The sequence below is a fragment of the Andrena cerasifolii genome, chromosome 9, assembly GCF_050908995.1.
Source record: "Andrena cerasifolii isolate SP2316 chromosome 9, iyAndCera1_principal, whole genome shotgun sequence".
Taxonomy (NCBI): Eukaryota; Metazoa; Arthropoda; class Insecta; order Hymenoptera; family Andrenidae; genus Andrena; species Andrena cerasifolii.
Window position 1 is genome coordinate 2,392,935 of NC_135126.1, and position 19,580 is coordinate 2,412,514.

General features: G+C 36.1%; 4 protein-coding genes across 10 annotated transcripts; 2 read left to right on the top strand and 2 right to left on the bottom strand.

Annotated features, from left to right (window-relative positions):
* The first annotated feature begins 60 nt into the window (after positions 1-60).
* On the top strand, positions 61-2,963 carry LOC143373498 (uncharacterized). Of its 3 annotated transcripts, none has more exons than XM_076820831.1 (6): positions 61-571; positions 806-1,149; positions 1,255-1,387; positions 1,466-1,686; positions 1,751-1,898; positions 2,807-2,963. In XM_076820831.1, exons 2-6 carry the CDS (start codon positions 826-828, stop codon positions 2,872-2,874), a joined length of 894 nt encoding a protein of 297 aa, XP_076676946.1. In that variant the 5' UTR covers positions 61-571; positions 806-825; the 3' UTR covers positions 2,875-2,963. The 3 variants fall into 3 exon arrangements, with proteins under 3 accessions (XP_076676946.1, XP_076676945.1, XP_076676944.1); XM_076820830.1 differs by having other exon boundaries at positions 62-609; XM_076820829.1 differs by having other exon boundaries at positions 63-601.
* A 303-nt stretch (positions 2,964-3,266) lies between these two features.
* On the bottom strand, positions 3,267-7,418 carry Deltacop (coatomer subunit delta). Its single transcript, XM_076820817.1, has 8 exons — positions 7,302-7,418; positions 7,070-7,109; positions 6,114-6,337; positions 5,648-6,036; positions 5,405-5,575; positions 5,023-5,336; positions 4,605-4,921; positions 3,267-4,075 (listed from the first exon to the last, which is right to left on the bottom strand). The coding sequence occupies exons 1-8, from the start codon at positions 7,302-7,304 to the stop codon at positions 3,986-3,988; spliced, it is 1,548 nt and encodes a 515-aa protein (XP_076676932.1). The 5' UTR covers positions 7,305-7,418; the 3' UTR covers positions 3,267-3,985.
* Positions 7,419-8,555: 1,137 nt separating this feature from the next.
* On the top strand, positions 8,556-11,173 carry Mh (DNA-dependent metalloprotease SPRTN). Of its 3 annotated transcripts, none has more exons than XM_076820807.1 (5): positions 8,556-8,870; positions 9,051-9,208; positions 9,286-9,394; positions 9,466-9,585; positions 9,650-11,173. In XM_076820807.1, exons 2-5 carry the CDS (start codon positions 9,201-9,203, stop codon positions 11,036-11,038), a joined length of 1,626 nt encoding a protein of 541 aa, XP_076676922.1. In that variant the 5' UTR covers positions 8,556-8,870; positions 9,051-9,200; the 3' UTR covers positions 11,039-11,173. The 3 variants fall into 3 exon arrangements, with proteins under 3 accessions (XP_076676922.1, XP_076676921.1, XP_076676920.1); XM_076820806.1 differs by having other exon boundaries at positions 8,556-8,866; XM_076820805.1 differs by having other exon boundaries at positions 8,557-8,866; positions 9,048-9,208.
* A 92-nt stretch (positions 11,174-11,265) lies between these two features.
* LOC143373479 (vitellogenin-5) lies at positions 11,266-19,571 on the bottom strand. 3 transcript variants are annotated; one of them, XR_013086471.1, is made up of 23 exons: positions 19,165-19,560; positions 18,569-18,804; positions 17,695-17,940; positions 17,418-17,576; positions 17,171-17,313; positions 16,949-17,096; positions 16,660-16,844; positions 16,051-16,370; positions 15,807-15,979; positions 15,520-15,737; positions 15,207-15,426; positions 14,918-15,119; positions 14,633-14,849; positions 14,405-14,562; positions 14,182-14,324; positions 13,982-14,115; positions 13,761-13,887; positions 13,506-13,688; positions 13,101-13,430; positions 12,763-13,018; positions 12,360-12,639; positions 11,436-11,715; positions 11,266-11,398 (listed from the first exon to the last, which is right to left on the bottom strand). XR_013086471.1 is itself a non-coding variant. In XM_076820787.1 (22 exons), the coding sequence occupies exons 1-22, from the start codon at positions 19,175-19,177 to the stop codon at positions 11,544-11,546; spliced, it is 4,263 nt and encodes a 1,420-aa protein (XP_076676902.1). In that variant the 5' UTR covers positions 19,178-19,560; the 3' UTR covers positions 11,308-11,543. The 3 variants fall into 3 exon arrangements, 2 of the variants coding, with proteins under 2 accessions (XP_076676902.1, XP_076676903.1); XM_076820787.1 differs by having other exon boundaries at positions 11,308-11,715; XM_076820788.1 differs by lacking the exons at positions 11,266-11,398; positions 11,436-11,715 and having other exon boundaries at positions 12,534-12,672; positions 19,165-19,571.
* Between the last annotated feature and the right edge of the window lie 9 nt (positions 19,572-19,580).

Below are 19,580 nucleotides of genomic sequence, written 5' to 3' on the forward strand. Positions count from 1 at the left end.
GTCACTTATAAATACATATACAAGGTGCAGAGCGAACCTGACATTTAACGTACATTTTTTCTTATAACATTTTGAAGTCCACAAGCCCCTACCATTTTCGTGACACATCCAACGTTACCGATTCAGAATTAAATAAATCTACAGCCCACTACCGGTCAGAATTAAAACTAATAAATACAGAAAGATAGGTTAGCTACATTCGGCAATAAGGGGAACAATGTAATCGTATTTTTATTGGTTTTTAAATGGAAGTGCACAAATAAATCTGTCTTGTTTCACGAAATAAATACACGAATTTGCGTGACTAAAATTTCCACAAGACGTTAGGTCTCTGGCTTTTGCATATACAATCGTAAATGCATAGGCGCCGGCGGAAACGTCTCTCACGCACACAATCATAACAACCGGCGGCTTTCGTGCTTGTGTGTGGTGTAGTACGAATTTTTCGAGCCGTATGTATACATGACGTCGAAAAAACTTCTTGCAATATCTTTGAAGATTCTGTAAAACCGTTTTCAAAAATGATTACACGCAAGAAATTGAAGAGAAAGCAATAAATGCAGATTTTCAGGTTATACAATTAAATCCATATATATATATAGTTATAAGGTAAATCTTTCTGTTTCCTAATATAGTGTGTATGTTCAATATATAAGTTAATTAAAGAATTAATTGCACGTAGCATTGGAATCAAATAAACAAAAATAGTTTGAAAAAGAATTCGAGTTTTGTGAATTATCCACTGTGTTTATATACGTAATAATATGCATACATTATTTGATAAAGTTTGATTATCAACACACAGTACTGGGAATTAGCAAAGATATGGAGAATCAAATCCATTCGGAATTGATTATGAAAGAAGAAGAAGAAGAGGAAGGAGAACAAGAATCTAACAATAGTATTATTACTAATGGTACTAGTACTACAACCACTACGACCACCGCTACTACCACCACTACTACTGAGACTAAGAACACTGCACATGATGGAATAGAATCAACAATTGGTATCAGGCCTCGGCCTTTAATTTATAAGCCGGAGAATGTAAATATTGGCTGCAAACCTGAACCCACAGAAACTAAATGGCATTGGGCCCCAGGAGCATGGCAGGATGCTACGAGAACCAGTGCCTTCCAACCATATAAAGTAAATTTTTATACATATAACATCCAGTTTCGATTCCGACAATATCCTATTCACATAAATAGAAAGCTTGTCAGGGACGCTTCTCAACTCGTATCATCTTTCTAGCCTCCTACTTTACTTACTAATTTGCAAAGAGGCAATACTCAAACTGAGATACCACAACTTTACGGAGGCAGTGATATTACATTTCATACATTAGCTGGTCAAGGAGAACTCACTTCCGAGCACATACATCCAAGTACGTTACCTTCCACGGAAGATAAATCCTTCGAACGCTTAAGCATTTTTCCTATTTTATTAATGAATTATTCTCAAGGCACTGTAGATACACCCGATGAAAAAGGTTTAACTGGTCTTATGTGGGCTGCCGGTTACGGACAGTTGGGAAGCGCAAGGCAATTGCTTAAAGCCGGGGCTAATAAAAATTACCGTGGACTCAGTGGAGAGACGCCGTTGCACTTGGCAGCTGCTTACGGACATCACGATCTTGTGAAATTATTGTTAAACCACGGTGCAGATTCGAATGCAAGTGACGAGGTACAGGTTGATATTCTTTCGATTAAATGGAGATTTTTGATCACTGTCTTTTTAAATATTGTAGGAAGGAAATACGCCGCTGATATACGGGGCACATGGTGATCATCCACACGTATGTTACGAGTTATTATCGAGAGGAGCGGATGTTACGCGACGTAATATGTATAACATAAGTGCTTACCACGCGGCAGTGTTAAATAATTCATTAACTGGTAAGGAAAATTCATATGTAAGGTGGATGTACCAGTAAATGAACACGTACCAGTGAATGGACATTTTATATTAACGTAACGTAGCCGTGTGGCTGTTTGTTATTCTTAACGTAATAGTTGTGTGCGTTACGAAGTTGTGCGTAGACCAATACGAGATGAAGCTATCGAGAAAGAATCAATGTTCTCACCAATAAAGCTCCTGAATTTTTTCGGAGCTAACGCACACCTATTCTGATCTGTGTATTTCTACGCTGATAGCTCGGTTTGGCCTACACGCCAGAAGCTTGGCACTATCCCCACCACTTCTGGCTCACTCTTTTTTCTGCGAAGGCGAGAGCGAGATGGAAAGAGAGCGAGTCAGAAAACGTTGAGAAAAGTAGCACCGAGACATGCAAACTGTGTGGTGGGAGAATACCCCTCACGAAACTCACCGGCCAATATATCTGGCTTCGACCTTAATTAATTAGAAACTTCCTTTAATTTCTTGCTTCATATCCAAACATTGTTTGCAGCACGTGGAATCAATCGCGCTGCAAACATAATTTTATAAAAGTGTTCATTCATTAGCCTTAAGTGTTCATTTATTGGTGCGTTTACCCTATGCCATTATTCGAACATTATGCGCGAATTCCACTTACGCCCAAATCGCCCGCCGCGCCCATGGTTAACATTCCAATATTTATGAAAATCTCTTGAAATATGGAAGAGAAATCTGTGAAAGGCCCATTATCGGAAAATACAGGTTCTTAATTATACATTACGACTCGAAAACAGGAACACATAATTTATATTCATTTTATTACGAAAACGGAAAAATCCTACGATCGTGGGTGCGGGCGATTTTGGGCGTAAGTGGAATTCGCCTTATATGAATTATTACTCCACAAACCAATGAACAAATGTTTCAGCTAAAGCAGTAATTGAAAATTACCTGTTGCAACAAGTGGTGAACATACCGCCCGATATATTACAGTGATCTGTAATTAGAAGTTACAGGTTTTAAAGATTGTAAATACAAAATTAATATTTATATCTGAACGGTTCAATAAATGTTTTTTATTTTCATTCTTATATAATTATTCATAGTAAATATCCCCTAAAGAATGCATTATTAGTGAATGGAACAATGAAACTTATATTCCTAATCTTTATGAACAAACATTTTACAGACAAGTTGTTGGTCATTTATACACATTTAAGAAGTAAATGAATTTTGTGCTGTCCAAATAAAAGTTCAAATAAAACCCTAAAAACTATTAGTATAGTACTTTGTATTATGTATACAAACATTTATAGTACCTTACATTAACGTCGATTTAAAAATAAGCGGGTGGTCATATGACATAAATGCATTCTACAGTGCATGTCTCCTTTTTTTTTCTTAATTTCCACGCATTACTTTCCTTATTATGTTTGCACAAAAAGACATAATAATAAAAACATTAAATGCTTCTAATAATACTATTAAAAAGAAAATAAAGAAAGCAAGTGAATATAATTATATGATTTAATGAATTCTTTCTGTTAAAACATGATTATACATATATCATTTTCTGCAATTAGTATGGCTTTATAATTATATATATATATATATGTATATATGTACGTACGGTACAAAAAAATATTGCTATACTTCTCCACACAGTAATACATATATAATTGTCTATTTTACTAAGAACTGTTGTAACTGTACAAAATTTATAAGGAAATAATTTCGAAACGTTCGAATGAAACGAAGGCAATTCAGTTATTCGTATGTTCGTAATACCAGTGACTCGTAATGTGTGAGAAATCTTTCAATGTTCTTCCTTTTACCAATTATAAAATACCTTTGTACAGTTGGTGTTTAATAATTTCACATGAGGCATGTACTAAATAAAACAGATTGTGTTATATACGGAAGTGTAACCACTTGTAACGGGCCCACGTACACCACCATTGCTAAAAAATAGCGGCTGTGGAACAATGAAATTATAACTTGGATGATAACTAAGCTGAAAATGTTTATCATTGAATTTCCAATGAACAGTGTATGATTTTGCATTCTTGTACATGTTTAGCACAAGTAATTATCGTTCCCTGGGTACTTATACAACCTCGTAATTATCAGTAAAGAAAACTTTTTCTAGCGAATATGTAACAGAACTTTCATCTTCTACATGCACAACTTTGGTTACCTATAAAGCAAACAACACTTCTTAATTTTATTAAAGAAATGTATCAAGATTGAATTATAGCATCGAATTTGTCACAGAAACTAAGACTGTTCTTCTCACAAGGGAAGCTTCCGAACCCGAAAATTCAAAATTTTTTGTTTGCTGCCCAAATTCACTCGAAGGAGGTGAAATTAACCCCTGAAAATTCGGTTATTTTCCGATTTTCTGTTATAACTCGCGAACTGTTAGAGATAGAAAAATAGTTTCAAGACAAGAGTTACTTTTTTAAATTATATCTATCACTTGGTAAAAAAATTATTTTACAGTTCACGACTTATAACACAAACCGGAAAATAACCGGATTTTCAGGAGGCAATTCCACCCCCTTAGAGTGAATTTCGGCAGCAAACAAAAATTGCGTTGTAATCAAGAGGAAATACCCTACATATTCACAGAGTTTCAGAATTTTTGAATTTCCGGGTTCGGGATCTTCCCTTGTCAGCGAAGAATCACTACAAATATATACTAAATTTTATGTAAGATAGCATACCTTGATATTGACATATGGTGTCTTTGATGAAAACGACACGTGAAGCGGAAAGAAATCAGAAGGAGTCGAAGACGGTGCCGAGAATTCCATCGAACCTGATTTTGCGCTTGCATCAACTATTGGCAGAGACCATACGAGTGTATTTCGTCGTGCTTCGTGTGTATATTGTCCGTCGCATTCGCTTATAATGGGAGTGCAGCCCATTGGCAATGGAATGTTTATTTGAACGTCATTCAGTTCAAGATTAACCTGTTCTAATTCGTACTCTATGTTGACATCGCATCCACCTTCCCCGTTTTCAGAGGGCCAGCAATTAACTGTTTCAGAGAATAAACATTACTCCTTGCTCGCATACCGAGCAAGAGAAATACGCAGAGTGAAATAAAGAAAAGTAAAAAGAATTTGCTGAATTTCTCACTCGAAATAGGTAATGCTGTTTCATCCTGAGCTTGCAAGCGCCACTTTAATACTCCAACATCGGTATTCAATGGGAATGGTTTTGTAGAAACTTTTAAACCTATTTGACCGCGAGTCTTGAACAATTCTTTATCTACATTTGGATGCGTTTGTAATTGGATTCCTCTTGTATCGCTATTTTCTAACTGTACACGAATTCGACCCCACATTTCGTCCGAAATGTGCAATGTCACTAACCCATGTAATTCGAAGTGCTGCAAGCCACCATCCCGACCGATTCGCACATTCAGTCGCTCTTCCTGCCGCAAGTGAACCCTTAAAATAAAAGTAACGCTTACATAATACCAAGAAGCGAGAAACTTAAATGAGAAAAATTATCTTACGGCGAGGTGGCGACTCTTTGTGGCGAGATTGATGTTGGTTTAGCACCTGACGCAGGCAAAGGCGTAGATACAACATTCTCTCCTTCTTCTTTCAACTGATCAACGAAAGAATCAACGTCGCGAGATTTCCCTCCCAGCTTCATTGCGCCTGGACCAGCATTAACTGGTTTCCTGTGTAAGTAATAAATATAATTGAGTAACAAATTTGTGATAACATCGCGTGTCTGTAATATTATTCCTTACTGCGTCGGCGTATACGAAGGTCTCACTGGTTCTAGTACAAATTTAGCGGTATCCCCTACGGTAGAAGTTGGCGTGAAGTTACCCCCGCTTCCGTAAGCATTACCGAATCCGGGATTTTTGAAACCGCTCTTTTTATTCGCTTCCATTCTCTGCCTCTGTAATTCCTTTGCTTTCTCGCGCATTTTGTTCCTAGCTTCCCGTTCTTGTGTCATTCTCACCGCTTGATAGACCTTTTCTTCGTGCGAATCCATCTCCACGAATGTTCTGATTTGTGCTAAATTAACGCTTTCTCTATATCCCAGCGCAACTATTTCGTCAAACGCGAATATCAAATTGAACGCATTCTCGGCTATTTCAAGCTCATCCATTGAATTGCAATATTCTGGAATCTATAAATTCATTACGCAAAATTAGTAAGCGCAATCATTTTGAAGAATTATTAATTTCATGCACAAGCCATACTCACAACTCTAGCAAAGAGCCTCAATGTTTCTAAATCCTCCAATATGTTACTAGCTTTCGTCGTAATCAATAGCATGTATACTTTCTCCAACGGCTGATAGACATATCTCACGGATTCCGTTTCTACGAATGTATGCTGCTTGCCGGAACTCATTAACTTTGGAAACGCAGCGAGCAACCCTTCTATTCTGGCTTTTGTCATTTCAACGAACTGACGAGAAATAATAGCTGAAATTTTTACACATTATGAAACCCTATTCCTCAATAGTAATTAACCCTTCAACGCATCCAGAGAAATAAACATAAACCAAAAATTAGTCATTCGTTCCAATCATTCGCATGAAAAAAGTACAGCGTAGATTAGGTCTGTCCTTTAGGGTGCAAATACTGTGGTTTGCAAAAATGTTGACAGTTGGATGCTGAGCATTACTTTCTCAAGTTCTGAGACCCGGGCAACAGCAGAGCACGGAACTGTTGCATTGCTAACCACAGCATGGGCTATGGGAGAACTACAAGATTGAGCATCTGTACTGGCTCGTACCACGAGTCTATATAGCTGAGCCTCACACGTATAAGTGCACACACACTCTTGCGTTTGTCCCAAAACCCATGCAATGGTTAACAAGGTAACAGTTCCGCGCTCAGCTGTTGCCTGGGTCTCAGAACTTGAGCAGGTATTTGCACCCTAACGGGCAGGCTTTGCATAGATGTTGCAAGGAACTCTCTCTCATTATGCACAGAGATAATGATCATATACTGTTTAGTTCTGGTATTTGAAATCCCAAATAACTCAACTATATTCATACTAGCTTAATACATGCGCGTAGACGAATGTACCCAGCGAAACGCGGCATCGTAATCATTTGACAATTAGAAAGATAATCGTGAGAGAAGTATGGGGCACAAGTACAACACACACATATACAACAGGCGCGGCCGAAGGGGGCAAGTATTACTTACTTTTGCCTGCTTTAGTGCAGACCGCCGCAGCAATAAGTACCTGTAACCATAAAAAATTAGATTCACCGTGGAATGGACAGTAATGTCTCATTTATTCCAGCGCAAAGCAGCCACGAGCGGCGGATTGACATCTGTGGCAAGTGCACGGAAGACACGGTTTTGCCGTTGGATTGCCATTCAACGTTCGCGTGTAATGACAATCCCGTAAGTTCGACGGTATACAAATGCTCACCATTTTGATGAATTATTTTGTTACGCTATGTGCTGTACGATTAACCTAATACAATTTTTATATAAGCCAATCTTTCATCCACATCATATATACAAATACCAGGACACGAGCAGAGGGCGCACTGTGCTGACGTGTGGCATGACGATATATATACAGCCACGAATCAAACGATTGGCAAGTATAGATATCGGATATGAAATTTCTGGTGATGCGTGATATATGTTACCGCAGAGATTAACGTTTCGGAGGGCAGGGGAAAATGAAGGAAAGAGTTTGTATTTTATACGGGGCCTGCCAATGGAGTTATTAGTCAGCTACGCGTAGAAAAGGTTGTATTAGATGCGGGAACGGACTTACCGGGTGGCCGACAGGCAGTTGCCGCCTGGGCCCCTGCTCAGAAGGCCCCCCAGGGCCCCATCTTAAGAAAAAAAATTACGATGTTATCCAAACACTATATTTTTCTTTCTGTACAACTACACTTGGCCTGTTTTTACTAAACCGCCTCTTCATTTTCCTGAAAAACTGGGCCCTTCAGAACGTTTGCCACCTGGGCCTGCTGGGCCTTTTTCCTTAAATCCGTCACTGGTCAAAAAAATTCCTAGTTTTAGGAATTAGTTTTAAGAGAAGTTACAAACACTTGCTCGAATCAGTTACTCTTTGTAGCCCTCTAATGACAAATTTGCAAAGGTCACTTGTTCATGTGACGTAGGGCGGTATTCTCAGTCGCTACTTATTCTTAAGTAAATGCTTAAGCATTCGGCATCCTTTACTAGCTACTAGGTTAGTAGAGGATGCCGCATGCTAAGCATTTACTTAAGAATAAGTAGCGACTGAGAATACCGCCCTAAGGGGCGAATTCTACTTACGCCCAAATCGCCCGTGAATTTCATTAGGGTAGGTTTCCTTATACGCGACTGGACGCATCGTCAACAACTTAAAAGTCGATTTTCTCGAAAATGAAGCGCAATATCAAAAAACTTTATTCCTTTTTCTCTACTTATTTACTTGTTATAAGTCGAAAAGAAAGAGTAACTTTTTTTCATACCGCGCTTCATTTTCGAGAAAATCGACTTTGAAATTCTTGACGATGCGTCCAGGCGCGCACAGGAAAACCTAGTTTAATGAAAATCACTAGCAATTTGGACGTAAGTGGAATTCCATAAATGATCGTACCAGATCGTACTTTCTTCCGGTGTAAATACAGCCGTTCCTTACTATGTCAAGTGAGAGCTATATTGACTATATTCTAACAGTTTTTAAATGCTTCGTATCAGGTTGTGGACACTGTGGATGTTAATTTTGTTTCTACGTTAATTTGTATTTGTTGTGTCACAACTGTATAAATTATTAAATGAATGTTGCAGATTATTTAGAAGTAGCGTATTACATTTCGAACTTAAATATTCTATTTAGTAATACATGCGATGCGTAATCTCACGAAAGGTTGTTAGTGTCTATCAATTATGTTTAAGTCACAGAAATCTCGCGATTTCGAACTAGCCCATGAATTGCATCAACAAGATAATTGCTTCGGATTAACGGAAAATGCAATCATACCAAAAAACGTAAGTTCTTTTCGTTTGAATTAAAACCATTAAGAAAGAGGTTTGTTCTGTATTGTGTTTGTTATTGTAGTAGTTTGCACAATGGGAATTGTACAGAAATACATTACAAATAACACTATTTTATAATAAATATCCATGCTTAGTAGCAATGTAACATATTAACCATCATACTTACTTTTAGAAGAATAAAGAAAATTATAAACCAAGGACTTTAATCGATCAAACCTTGGAACTGATCGATCCGACTCCCAATATTTATACATTATTTGTACAATTTAATGAACGCTTCTTTTGGAATACTTTACTACCAGTCGAAGTTAAATGGAGTAGCAGAATGACAAGGTACATAGCATTTGTCAAACTCTAAATTATGCAGATTTGATTATATATTAATTGTACTATTTATTTATAAAATATAGTTGTGCCGGTACTTGTACCTTTCGTCCCGGAAGTAGGCAATGCATAATTACTCTCAGTGCACCATTATTAAAACTTAGACCAAGGAAAGACCTTGTGGAGACTCTACTGGTAAACCTTCATTGTTCTAAATTATTTAGAAATAATCACCTCGTTTATAACTTCTATACTTTACATCATAGCACGAAATGATCCATGGATTTCTGTTCCTCACAAACAATAATCGTGACAGAGATGGACATGGTCCAGAATTTTGCAAGCATATGAACAGAATAAATGAAGCAGCTGGCACAAAAATATCTGTGTGTATCCACAATAAAGTCTATTAATCTTATTACTTGGGAATAATAATGATTCTTTCCGCAGATATACCACAGCTTTCACGACGAGGTTAAACTCTATCAGCAACATTGGTGGAGATGTAATGGCCCTTGTCAGGGAAGAGCTCCATATTTTGGAACAGTACGTAGGGCCATGAATCGTGCCCCAGGTCTGTCTGATTTTTGGTGGAAGGAACACCAGCGATCTTGCGGTGGTCAATTTATTAAAATTAAGGAGCCAGAAAACTTTAAAGGGAGAGCTTCGAAAAGTAAAGAGAAAGCACAGCCTGCTTTGAAAAGTATTAACTCCGGAAAGAGTATGTCTACTTGGCTTGCGAAACCTACTACCCCCATTACTAATCCTGTGCCAAAATTTACGTCCACTCCTACGAATATCAAACCACCTTCAAATACTCAAAATTCATTCACACCGTTTAAGAAACTTGGAAATAGCACAAACAATGTCCATGGTTGGGGTACAAGTGGACCAAATGGTTCGAATAGTTCACCAAAGGCTACTACTTCCATTTTTAATAGCCCCAAATTCTCCTCTCCTAAGACTCTTGGCGGTTCTGCTACAGGACAAAGTAATTTACTGAGCAAATATAATGGTAGTAACAAACATCACGAATCGAATGCGAATACTAAAAAGCCGGGAAGAACGATGGACACTTTTTTGAGCCCAAAGGCTAAGAAACCAGTTGCTGATAATACTCGATCGTCGAACAAAGTAGAAGTGAAACTCGTAGAGTGTCCAATATGTTACAACTTTGTCCTAAATGATGATATAAATAAACACGTAGATTCTTGTTTAGTAATAACTCAGAAAGAAACTGTTCTTAATATCAATTCTCCTATGCCACGAGCAAAAACAGATAATTCATCATCTTTGCAAAAAAGAAAGTCCGATGCGGGTACAACTTCCAATAAACAACTAAAATTAGATAATTTCGAAAATGTAAGAAAAACTAATTGTCCTGTGTGTAATAAGAGCTTGGAATTTATACATCTGAATGAACATCTCGATAAGTGTCTTTTAGAAGCGGATGATGCGAATAGTATCGATAAAACTAAAAGCGAAAGCATAATTTCCATAAGTAGTACGTCCAGTGGTAATTCATCCTCATCTTCGTTTACTGAGGTTCATCTTGTTCCTGAGACTTGTAAAAATGTAGTCGAGGAAAGGTTGCATAAATGTCTGATCTGTAATGTGGCTATTGTTTCTGGGATGACGTTAGCCGTTCATCTGGAAGACTGTATTGGAAGCGTTTTTAATGACTCTTCGTCAATAATAGAATGTAATGACGGACAAATGTCAGAAGTAGACTTAGAGATACCGTCTGACCAGAATGATAAATTCCCTTGTCCTGTTTGTATGCAGTTGGTATCAGAATCGTTAATGAATCAACACTTGGATGTATGCCTTAAAAGCTAATGATTGCTGTACAAATTATACTGTATACATTATTTAATAACTTAATGACTTATAAGTATGTAAGATTATCTAGAGAAATATGAACTGTGTTATTGTGTTTATTTAAACATTTAAACTTTTTCCTACTCATATACTGCCATTCTGTACTATTTATTTTTGAAAATGTTTATATTTGAGAGAGGTCAATAAACTATTACTGTTATGTACGTATATAAAAATTCCTTTTCTCAACAAAATACATATACTTACTAGATTGGCACTAATTGATTTCGAGTATTCTTATCTTTATTATACTTCAAAATAGCAAATATTTAAATTGTTTACAATATGTATAAATCCTTTCGAATTGGAATTCTATATCTGTTAAAAATAAATACAATTTTTAAATACACAATACAAAATGCCTCGATCGTGTTGATGTACCAGCATAAGCAATAAGGGAAGCGTTATTTTATTCCGAACAGTCCCTGTGTATTAAATCGATTGTGTTCATAAATAAACGGATTTATAGTTGTTCATATAAATTATTAGTGTCAGGAGAGCGTAGTGTGCATATGCCACAACTAAATTCTAGTAAATATGTTGGAAAGAACAGAAGGATTTGTTCTTGAGTCCAATGCATATATAAATAAAGATTAGGGACTACCATGTCGATGGTTTTACTGTCTAATCTTACCCTGAAACATAACAATATTTTATTGAAATACCATACATGGGGGCGGATTTGGGTATAGGCTAAGTAGGCTGCAGCCTAGGGCCGCAAATTTTGGGGAGTAGCAAACTTTGGGCAGTATCAAATCTTGTGGAGTGATGAATTTTGGGGAGTATCAAATTTTGGGGAGCGGCAAATTTTCGGGAGCGATAAATTTTAGGGAGTGGCAAACTTTAGGGAGTATCAAATTCTGTGGAGTGATAAATTTTCGGGAGCATCAAATTTTGTGGAGTGATAAATTTTGAACATCAAATTTTGGAGAGCGGCAAATTTAGGGAATCAACCAATTTTGGGGAGCGATAAGTTTTGAACGAAATAAATTGGAAAAGATTTAAACACAGAGGCTTCAAACAGCTTTAAAAACACTACATTTTTTCAGGTAGCGAATTAGTAATGACTCATATTATGTGAGTTGCCATATTGAATTAATTATGAAATTGTCTCAACTCTTAAATTAAGGTATTGGATGATATTTCGCGGAAAGGGGAGCAGGCGCTTGTTAGCCTGGGGGTGCCAAATCTTCAAATCCGCCCCAGACGATACACTCGAAGTATGATGAGTAAGTTATATTATCATACAAATTATAAATAGTATTAATTTTTTTATCACCTTTTAGAACCCAGGGTGTGGAACATAAAACTTTGTGGCAATGGAATATGAATTGTATTATTGTATACCGTTCCTCCATTTTCTTTAGGGACAATCCGTACTGTATCTACTTCATCATACATGTTGACATTAACGCCATGCAAATCATTTCGTGCTGTTACTGCATATTTTGGATTCTCGTGGTAACATTGTCCAAGCAACAAAACTTCACGTTTGTTACGGAACGAGTAATTCACGTCGTAAATCGACCTTATAAAATCCGGTGTCACAACACATGTGCCTAAATTTGGAAGTGATTAAGACAGGTAAGGTACTGTAATCAAATAGAATCAATTCTTCAGGTACAACAGATTAACTAATCTTCATTTAAAAGCATCAGTTAAAACAAGGGAGACTGACTCACCAAAGAACGTTTTCATAAGTGAGAAATCCATGTACTTGTGAATTCTGGTTCTCGTCAAAAAATAGTCTATAAAATTGTAATTATATTCGATAGCTACAGTATCGTTATTGAGTGACAATTCACCGGTGTCCGAATCCTTTGGAAATATTGCAGTTACGGTAAATTCCTCACTGACAGAATCGGAACTACTATTTCCACCAATTAAGTCGTAGAAGGCCCGAAGCTTCCAGGCTAGTCTCATTAAGTTCACTGATACCTAATTACATGGTTATTATTACACTATATTTCTCTTTATTGAAATAAATAACAGTGTCTTAAAAATATAAAAGCAAACTTACCTTTTCATGCTGTGCAAGAATTTGATATTTTCTTAGAGTTGACAATTCTCTTGATGCTTCATAGCACGCATCGGAGTACGGGGTAAAGTGTTTCTCCTTAGATTCTTCTCTACATTGTTCGTAAGGCCATATTGCTTGTTTAGCCTCTTCCAGTTGATCGTTGCTAACTTCACCAAGTAATTTCAACGTGACTGAAGATCCACTACATTTACCTTTCGCTGTATCAGAAAGTCCCCAAACAGCATTTAATGTAATCATAGCAGGGTCGCTTGGTTTGGTACTCAAATAATCCCATTCCCAAGGTATTTCCTTTTCCGCCTCCAAACAGAACTGAACAATAAAGAGTCACATAAACTTTAAGAAGCTTATCACCTTTACCCTTTTCTTGCAATACGCGTAACTTACCTTTAGAACTTTTTCACCTGGTATAATCTTAGTTGCTTTAATTTTAATCATATCGGAGATCCAACTGGTAATCTCATAAACTGCAGCTATATTCCACTGTTGAAGAATTTCTGACGAATCGGCATCGCGACGCGTGAAAGACACCATATGATGGTTCGAAATCTTCATATATTCGAATCTTACCTAACAAAAGATGCCCCATATAAAACTCACAGCTCGCGTATTATGAATATAAGAAACTATTAATATACTAACTTGACTCCGTTTTGTATCAATTGTACTAATGTAAGCAGCTAAACCACAGCTACCTTTTGGTGGCACGTATGTGCAGTAATCTAAGAAATGGAGCGCCGTTAAAGCAAACTGCAGAAATGGCCAAATACTACAACAATTCAGAATTTAAATATAATTATTGAAACTTATTACTCATTAAGTTTTATAATAGGAAATATGATAATATATATTACTTGACTTACGGATAATTAGCCTGGTGCGACGAAAGCACATCTCGAATTAATTTCTCTCGCGATATTACCTTTTCGCAATCAAATAGTTTGAAATATATTTGACCTCCTAACTGTGGCAATTCGACTTGGAATAGATCTACGTTCTACGAGAAAAGATTAATGCGTTTAAAGTCGGAAATGATTGCCAGAAAAGGTTTAATGTCACTTACATTTGCTTTGTACGTTGGTGATTTTGTAACTATGTACAATTGGGTGCAAGTAGGGCAAACTTTATTTAACTTCGGCTTAATATTTACACCTGATATACTGGTGGATGTTCTAGCATGAGCTGTGATACCTATCTTGAGATGTTCTGCAAGAATACATTGTGTTTTTAATGCGATACGTTACGAACGCTACACCTAAACATTATCGAAACAAAATTGTTAGTACCTCCTGGAGTATTATATGAAATAAAAGGTCGATCGTCTAATCCAATTGTAATATTAGCTGGAAGATATCCGTGAACAGAATGCGCTCTTTCTGCGCTATGCCATACATCAATCAAGGGATTGTAATTATCAATTGTTTCTGATCGATGAATAGATGTACTGAAAAGAACAAATTTCTAACATCAAACATTATAAAAACGAGCTGCAGATATAATTGACTGTCTCGTACCGTAATATAACATGATTATTACGGCCAATTGAAACGTGTGTAAAGTTTCCCCTCATTGAGAATAAGGACGTCGTGGTGACTGCAAGTCTTGCATTTGCTCCTAGATCTGTGACTTGCACTGATTCTATTCTTAATGGCACGTTGATACGTTGGTGATTCATATGAAATTCCATGTTCTGATACATGTGGTACATGTTCTCAGGTAAAGACGACATGACTAAAACGAAAAGAGGTGTATAATATTTCTGCGTAAAACTGTTTCCAATGGACAATTCGTAATCTTACATTTAAACCCTTTGGTGATAGTTGTTTCATTCAGGTGAAGGCATAAAACCGTTTTCTCTTGAATACGCGCAATTACTTCTAAATGTACAGGTCCATTTTGCTTTTGGTCTAACTTGAACTGTTTTAGTATGTCCTTCACTTGAGTTGGACCATCGAGATACGTTGATAATGATTGTAAAATACCTTCAGCCTTGATATATAACTGCATAATGTTTAAGATAGTAGAAAACATTATAATAACACGAATTGTTTTACAACAGGTGGATAGAATTCTATTACGAATACTCACAGATACGTGATTGATATTGTTTCCACTACCGTAAGTATTGAGAGTCACATGCAGCACCTCTGGTATGTTTGTCAAAGGATTAGCGACAACACTGCCATGTATAAGTACACCGAATTTTCTGTACGTATCTTGATAGTCAAATACGTAGTTGCCGGTGATTAAATATTGATTCCTTGGTGATCGATGAAGCACTCGTGTAAATTGTGCAGCTATAGCTCCTCTGTATTTGCAATCAGAATTTGGAAATATAGAAGCTGAGTAGTTGAAATATCTCGCAAAGGGAAATGAGGTGTTGCATTACGATTTTACATACATGTGGACGTAACAAGGATATGTAGTACGCTCGATAGACTTTAAAGTGGTATAAAAGTAATTATACAAATGTTGATTTGGTTCGCTTTGCATATACCAGTACAATGATATTAGTCTGCTCGGCGTAGGGCTGGAAGCAATTAGTAATGACAATGCAGCTACTCTCATTTCTAAATGCTCGGTTCTATTTATCAATATTGGCCAATAGACTGGATATATCTAGAATAAAAAATAACAGAGCAACGTCTCATAATGTGTTACATTTATAAAAACAAAGTAGTTACTCACAACGTCGGGCCTCAGAGGGGCAGTTGGAAGTGATGCCCAAGCAGCAAGAACACGGAAATGTGATTCTGCATTATTGCCACTTGCAATGGGTTCTAAGAATTCAACTACCCGTCCTAATTGTATGTTCGCTAATCCCTCCAGCCAAATCATTTTCTTCTCATATTCCTTCGCCTCTATGAATTATGTATTATTACAATACGGTAATAGCGTAACTTAATTCACTTAAATTACGTTTATTACATACCTGTGAATTTATCGAGATATAAACGCACATAATCATCCAGCATCTCATATGGGCAATACAACAAACATGTTTTGTAAATCAAAGTGCCGTACGCCAGAATCGCAGTATTTTGAACTTCACTGGAAATCTTTTCAGGCAGGTTTAGGAATATCTGCAGATTCACTAATAACTGGACATCGGGTTTTCGTATATGAAATGGTAACTGAGTAAGAAGTTGAATCGCAGACATATCTGATACTTTTTTATCCTGGATCAATTCTACTATAAACAATGCTGCTTCCTTTGTACCAATTTGTGGCAGAGCTTCGAGAAACATGTTCCTATAATAATACACAAAAAGAATTAGATACTTCGTTACACAGAATGCTGAAGTTGTGAAAATTATTAAATACTAGCTTTAATACTCGGCTTCGCCCGAAATTTAGATTGTGATTTTATAAAAATTTTTTTATTTTTTTTTTTTAAATAGACACATACATCTGGATTAGTCAAGCATAATGAGCTGAAGCACATTTTGTGATCCCAGAGTTTATCGGTCGAAACTTTTTAGGCGACAGACAAACACACAAACATAGAAGTTTTCTGCTTTATATATTAAGATTTCATCACCTTATCGTTTCTTCCTTGTAACTTGTCCCTGAAATTTTATTGTACGCAGTACGTAAATCAGCAACATCTAACATCTCAAGGTAGTAAAATAAAATAGAAATTGTTGTATTGTGTAAATTATCGGTGTCTGTGTCCAAACCAGGATTGTCTAGTCTCCGACTTAATCTGTCTAGTAAAACTCCTATCTGCAACATATAGATACTGTTACAGAATACAGAGAACCTGTACTAGACTTATCGAGCATAACTTGTAAATTGTATATAACAATTTCTGTTGTAATTAAACTTACAGATTTAAAGATAGTATGCTTGCGAGGGACACCTCTGCCTTGCGTAAGATCAACATCCGGGAGTTCGTGTTGCAGAACTTTGGGATATAAGTTCTCGGTAGGTATGTTTTTTATTATGTCAGTCACCGAAATTAATTCAAAGGTTTGTCTATATGTAAAAGAAGGAATATAAGATTTTTCATATTCTACAGCAGTAAAGAAATGTTGTTTGTAGGAACATACCTTGTAAAGTGGAACTGCGCTTCGCCAAAACTTTGAAAAGGCTGGACATATATGCCTCCAGTAGCATTAACAAACAAAATGTCATTTACGGATTCTGTTACCTTAACTTTATACAATCTTTCGCTAGATTTCAATATCGGGTTCTAAACAAATACAGTCTACTTTAATATGTTAAGTGCGGAATAGTCTATACTTAATAAAATATATTATTTTCATTTACTTAGTTTATGTAAATATATATACATACCTGATCATTATTAGGGCATAGCATTTTGGGAACATTTGACCACGAATAATTAGGATGTCCAATACACGTTCGAGGATCTAAAAATTTCCTTATCACCCATTCATCTTTTCCTTCAACATTAATGACGTATTCCATGTTACACTGGCCATAGTGATTTTTCTACAATAAGAACATATATTTATAGGAACATTAAAACTGAACTACTTTATAGAATTATCTTGTAAAGAAATGTCTTCTGTAAACTACAATAAATATTGCAAAGTATGTAATTACTCACTTCAGTTGAATGGAACGCTGTTTCCTTATTTAAGTTAGAAAGATCTAATTGCAAAATTCCTGCTATACTCCTTTTTATGTTTATAGACCAGGAAGCTGTGGCTTCTGTGCTAAAATTTTCGACAAGACCATTCCTATATGTAATTTGAAATGGTTTGAGAAGTTCACCTATGTCATTAGTAGTATCATGATCTTCTCCTTTCTCTTCTATTTTTCCATTCCATACAGTCATCTTCAATGACTCCAACTATTTCAAAATATATAAAATATACTTCATTTTCATTATAAATTTCATAACTGACAATGGGAGGACACCATGTGGTAAACCCCGATTTTGATCGAAAATAAGTAAATAGGTGACCGAGCGTTTCAGCCAATAGGATTTAATAATAGAGATATTTACATGTAAATTATTAAAAATTTCATAGTGGTCGTGGGGTTTTAGTGGGTAAAAATCCCACACTTCCCTGACGCCCGCGGGAGATGTGTCCACGTTAAAAAAAACTTTATAATTTTTTTTTTATAAATTCTTCTTTTAACTTAAGGAAATCTTCAAAAAGCACGCCGACTTCTTCAGAGGGGAATCCCCCGGGGGCGCCAGGGTAGTGTGGGATTTTTACCCATTAAAACCCCACTGCCACTATGAAATTTTTAATAATTTCCAAGTAAATATCTCTATTATTAAGACCCATTGGCAGAAACGCTCGGACACCTATTTACTTATTTTCGACATAGATCCCTCATGCCAAGGCTCATCAAAATCGGTGTCTCCCACATGGTGTCCTCCCCTTGTGAGTTATTGGAAGCAGTGTTTTGAACACTTCAACTTTGTTCTCCATATTTTAAGATTCATTTAATATCGTTGTGATATGTACCTGCAGTGTAGCTACATTTTCTTCAGTTTGAATTATAAGTTTTCCATGAAAACCCCACGAGGATGATGCAGCAGATGGCAACAGGACACCAGAACTTGATACTGCATTATAAGAATATACATATTCCTTTCCTGATTGAAATATACTGTGCGCAACATTATTGCTACACAGCAGGAGGAATATAAAGACGATGTTTTCCAATCTGCATGTCAGTATTTGTAACATACAATTGGCATCTGAAAGAAAAAGATTCTTTTAAGTTACATACACATAAAACATTCCATGCCTGACCAATTTAAACTCATTATCTTATTGTGATCGTTAAGTCAAATTCTTTTCAATGGCATCATCTTTAGATAATTCTACAAGTTCTATTGCTTGTTTCTTCGCCTATAGATAAAAGAATTATACAATAAATTTTAAATTACATTCGTATGTCATTATTTGCTTTTTACAACGCCAAGTATTATCTTTCACCACTCTGTTTAAGTGAAGATAAAGTATTTTTAAAATGTTAGTAATAGGTACTTATTGTTAATGATACACTTTAATTGAAAATGAAATTGGAATTACAAACAAGAATGCTTATTCTGTACCTGTGAATTTCATGGTGTGCAATGGTAGCTTAACAAAAATGAACTGAGTTCATAGAAGTCAAGAGATGACCCTTACTGTCTCTATCTCTGCGACCCATGACCACGACTTCGACATCTGTGTGAGTAAACCTTATCTCCTCCTCCCTAAGTTATCTTCAATCGTACAAATCAGCTTATTACGTTTTCTCTGCATATTTTTATGTGATGTAATTCTTTTTCTTACTCATTTCCTAATAATAACTTGGCAGTGAATTATCCGCGAAACTCATGCAATTATAACTGTTAAACTAAGATTTTTTTCTATTCACTCTGATTACACAGTCTTAATCGCAATAGAAGATATTTATAAAAGTGTAACAGACGTATACGAGATACATTTGTACAAAAACCACTACATGGGAAATATAACAATGATT

Bases quoted from the DNA above. Each gene is read 5' to 3' on its own strand.
- LOC143373498 (XM_076820831.1), top strand. From the start codon at position 826: ATGGAGAATCAAATCCATTCGGAATTGATTATGAAAGAAGAAGAAGAA. The intron at 1,150-1,254 runs GTAAATTTTTAT...TCATCTTTCTAG, and splicing joins GTGCCTTCCAACCATATAAA to CCTCCTACTTTACTTACTAA. The intron at 1,388-1,465 runs GTACGTTACCTT...ATTATTCTCAAG, and splicing joins TTCCGAGCACATACATCCAA to GCACTGTAGATACACCCGAT.
- Deltacop (XM_076820817.1), bottom strand. The intron at 6,037-6,113 runs GTGAGTATGGCT...ATGAATTTATAG, and splicing joins TGAGGCTCTTTGCTAGAGTT to ATTCCAGAATATTGCAATTC. The intron at 5,576-5,647 runs GTAAGGAATAAT...TTACTTACACAG, and splicing joins CCTTCGTATACGCCGACGCA to GAAACCAGTTAATGCTGGTC.
- Mh (XM_076820805.1), top strand. From the start codon at position 8,765: ATGTTTAAGTCACAGAAATCTCGCGATTTCGAACTAGCCCATGAATTG. The intron at 8,867-9,047 runs GTAAGTTCTTTT...ACTTACTTTTAG, and splicing joins ATGCAATCATACCAAAAAAC to AAGAATAAAGAAAATTATAA. The intron at 9,209-9,285 runs GTACATAGCATT...TATAAAATATAG, and splicing joins TGGAGTAGCAGAATGACAAG to TTGTGCCGGTACTTGTACCT.
- LOC143373479 (XM_076820787.1), bottom strand. The intron at 16,371-16,659 runs GTGATGAAATCT...GTATTATTATAG, and splicing joins TACAAGGAAGAAACGATAAG to GAACATGTTTCTCGAAGCTC. The intron at 13,689-13,760 runs GTTAGTATATTA...ATCTTTTGTTAG, and splicing joins TTGATACAAAACGGAGTCAA to GTAAGATTCGAATATATGAA.